Below are 2,566 nucleotides of genomic sequence, written 5' to 3'. Positions count from 1 at the left end.
TCCCAGAAGAGGATTTCCCATTCCCAAATCTTGATTGGATGGAGGAGGAGGCTGCGACGAAGAGGAAGGAGCCCTGGGACACCCAGGCAGGTGAGGAGGAAGTCAGTGCCCCTTTCCCCCTCTCTCCTGCTCCATCTCCCAGCCCAGCACGGCCCCCGGCTGCAGGACAACCCTGCTGCCAACCCCGTCCTGCTGGGGATGCACTGGGGGGATCTCCTTCCCCTTCCCTCTGGCACGGAGGCAAATCCCATCCTCTCCTTGCCCCTCCTCCCCCAGACAAGGAGCTGAGGATGGAGACCAGGGAGGAAAAATCCCCATGGCAGAACCTCGTGGAAGAGGCTGTTTTGAGCGGCTCCATGGCACAGGAATGCAAGGGAGAAGAAAATCCCCAGACATTCCACAGAAGGAGGGGCTCGAAACCCAGCCCAGGGTGCTCTGAGGAGGAAAGACCCACCCTGAGCCAGGAAGGTGGACAGAGCTTCAGCCAGAGCTCAGAGCTGGTGGCCCAGGAACAGCTTCATGATGGGGAGAAGCCCCACAAGTGCTTGGAGTGTGGGAAGTGCTTCAGCAGGAGTAACAACCTGATCCGCCACCAGATGATCCACACTGGGGAATGGGCCTACGAGTGTGGGGAGTGTGGGAAGGGCTTCAGCTGCAGCTCAGAACTCATCACCCACCAACGCATCCACACTGGGGAGAAGCCCTACGAGTGTCCCCAGTGTCAGAAGAGGTTTCACGCCAGCTCCAGTCTCCGCCTTCACGAGCGAATTCACTCAGAGGAGAGGCCCTTCCGCTGCCCTGACTGTGGGAAGGGCTTCAAGCAGAAATCCCACCTGATCAGGCACAAGCTCATCCACACTGGGGAGAGGCCCCATGAGTGCCCCAGTTGTCAGAAGAGGTTTCAGACCCGCTTCCATCTCCTCCAGCACCAGCGGAGTCACACGGATGAGAGGCCCTTCCTCTGCTCCGACTGCGGGAAGGCCTTCAAGGACAACTTCACCCTCATCATCCACCAGCGCATCCACACTGGGGAGAGGCCCTACGAGTGTCCCCAGTGTGGCAAGAGCTTCACCAGCAGCTCTGACTTGAGCAGACACCAACGCACCCACCAGTAAGGGAAGCCCTGCAAGTGCCCCAACTGCAGGAACAGCTTCATGTACCGCTCCAGCTTCTTTCCCCATTGGAAGGTCCATATTGGGAAGAGCCCTGGGGATCCATTTTCCCTGTGATCCATGCTGGGAAGACACCTGTCCCATTTCCTGCCCTTGTCAGTGACATGATATAGGATGGAAGAAAATGCGGGTCTGGTCATGACTGTGACATTACATTCACTCCCACCTCAGGTCATTGCCAGGGGCAGGAAAGGGACTCTCTCTCTCCCCCTGAGGAGAAGGTTGTCTTTTCCAGGCAGGGGGAAATTGTGTCTGGGAAGAGCCAGTGAGTTGTGTTGTAATTTTCCCTATAAACAGTTTTTTTTATCCCTTCTGTTATCAATATTGTTTCTGTTCCTGTTTGTTCCTTATCTCGTTGCTGTTCCCAATAAATTGTTCTTATCCCAGCCCGGGATCTTTGCCTTTTGTGCTTTCCATGGGAGGCGGGAGGGCAGCGAGGGCAGCGCGGTTTTAGCGGGAGCAGGAAATTGGGGAATCCCATTCCTGAAGCCCGGCCCGTGGAAACCGAGCATCCCAGCTGGTGCCAGCCCTGGTGGCCATGGCAACAGCCTTGGGAGCGGGTCCCTGGCTGGGGCTGTGGGAACCTCTTCCCTCTGGTGCCCAGGGACAGGAGTGGAGGGAACGGCTGCAGCTGAGTCGGGGCAGGCTCAGCTTGGATGTCAGGAAAAGGTTTTTGCCCAGAGGCTGCTGGGGCCCTGCCCAGGCTCCCCAGGGAAGGCTCCCAGCTCCAGGGCTCTCTGAGCTCCAGCAGCGTTTGGACAGCGCTGCCAGGCCCAGGCTGGCATTGTTGGGCTGTCCTGTGCAGGGCCAGCAGTTGGACTGGAGGATCCTGATGGGTCCCTCCCAGCTCAGCCAATTCTGTGCTTCTGGGATCCCATGAGCCTGGGGATGGGGCTGCCAATGGTTGCCATGGCAACGGGCTCTGGCTGCAGGCCTGAGCTGGTGTCCATGGCAACCACCCCTGGCATGGGGTCTCCATGGAGCTGCCGAGGGACTGAGCATAGCAACAGGGGGCTGGTGATGGTTGCCATGGAAACTGACCATAGCAACAGGGGCTGGTGATGGTTGCCATGGAAACTGACCATAGCAACAGGGGCTGGTGATGGTTGCCATGGAAACTGACCATAGCAACAGGGGCTGTGATGGTTGCCTGAAACTACCATACAAAGATTAGGATCAGATTTGTCACAGGCCCTCAGAGGGGTTCCATGGGGACTTTCCAAGAGTCTCCAGGCTGTTCCAGAGCTGGAATGTCACAGGCACAGACAGGGGCTCCATGGAGACCTCCCAGGGCTTTCTGGGCATGGTAAAGAGCCCTGTGGTCAGAGGCAGTCACAGCCATTCCATGGTGACATCCCAGGGCACCTTGGGCTGCAAAGGCACCGATCTGTCAC

General features: G+C 58.0%; 1 protein-coding gene across 1 annotated transcript; it reads left to right on the top strand.

Annotated features, from left to right (window-relative positions):
• Positions 1 to 644: 644 nt before the first annotated feature.
• On the top strand, positions 645 to 1,115 carry LOC115917042 (zinc finger protein 586-like; the record flags this gene model as incomplete). Its single annotated transcript, XM_030970778.1, has 1 exon — positions 645 to 1,115. A coding segment is annotated over one exon (471 nt), but the record flags the coding sequence as incomplete, so codon positions are not given.
• Positions 1,116 to 2,566: the final 1,451 nt, after the last annotated feature.

This window comes from Camarhynchus parvulus, unplaced genomic scaffold, assembly GCF_901933205.1.
Source record: "Camarhynchus parvulus unplaced genomic scaffold, STF_HiC, whole genome shotgun sequence".
Classification (NCBI taxonomy): domain Eukaryota; kingdom Metazoa; phylum Chordata; class Aves; order Passeriformes; family Thraupidae; genus Camarhynchus; species Camarhynchus parvulus.
Note: the sequence above shows the minus strand (reverse complement) of the source record. Positions and strands in the feature narration are given on the sequence as shown.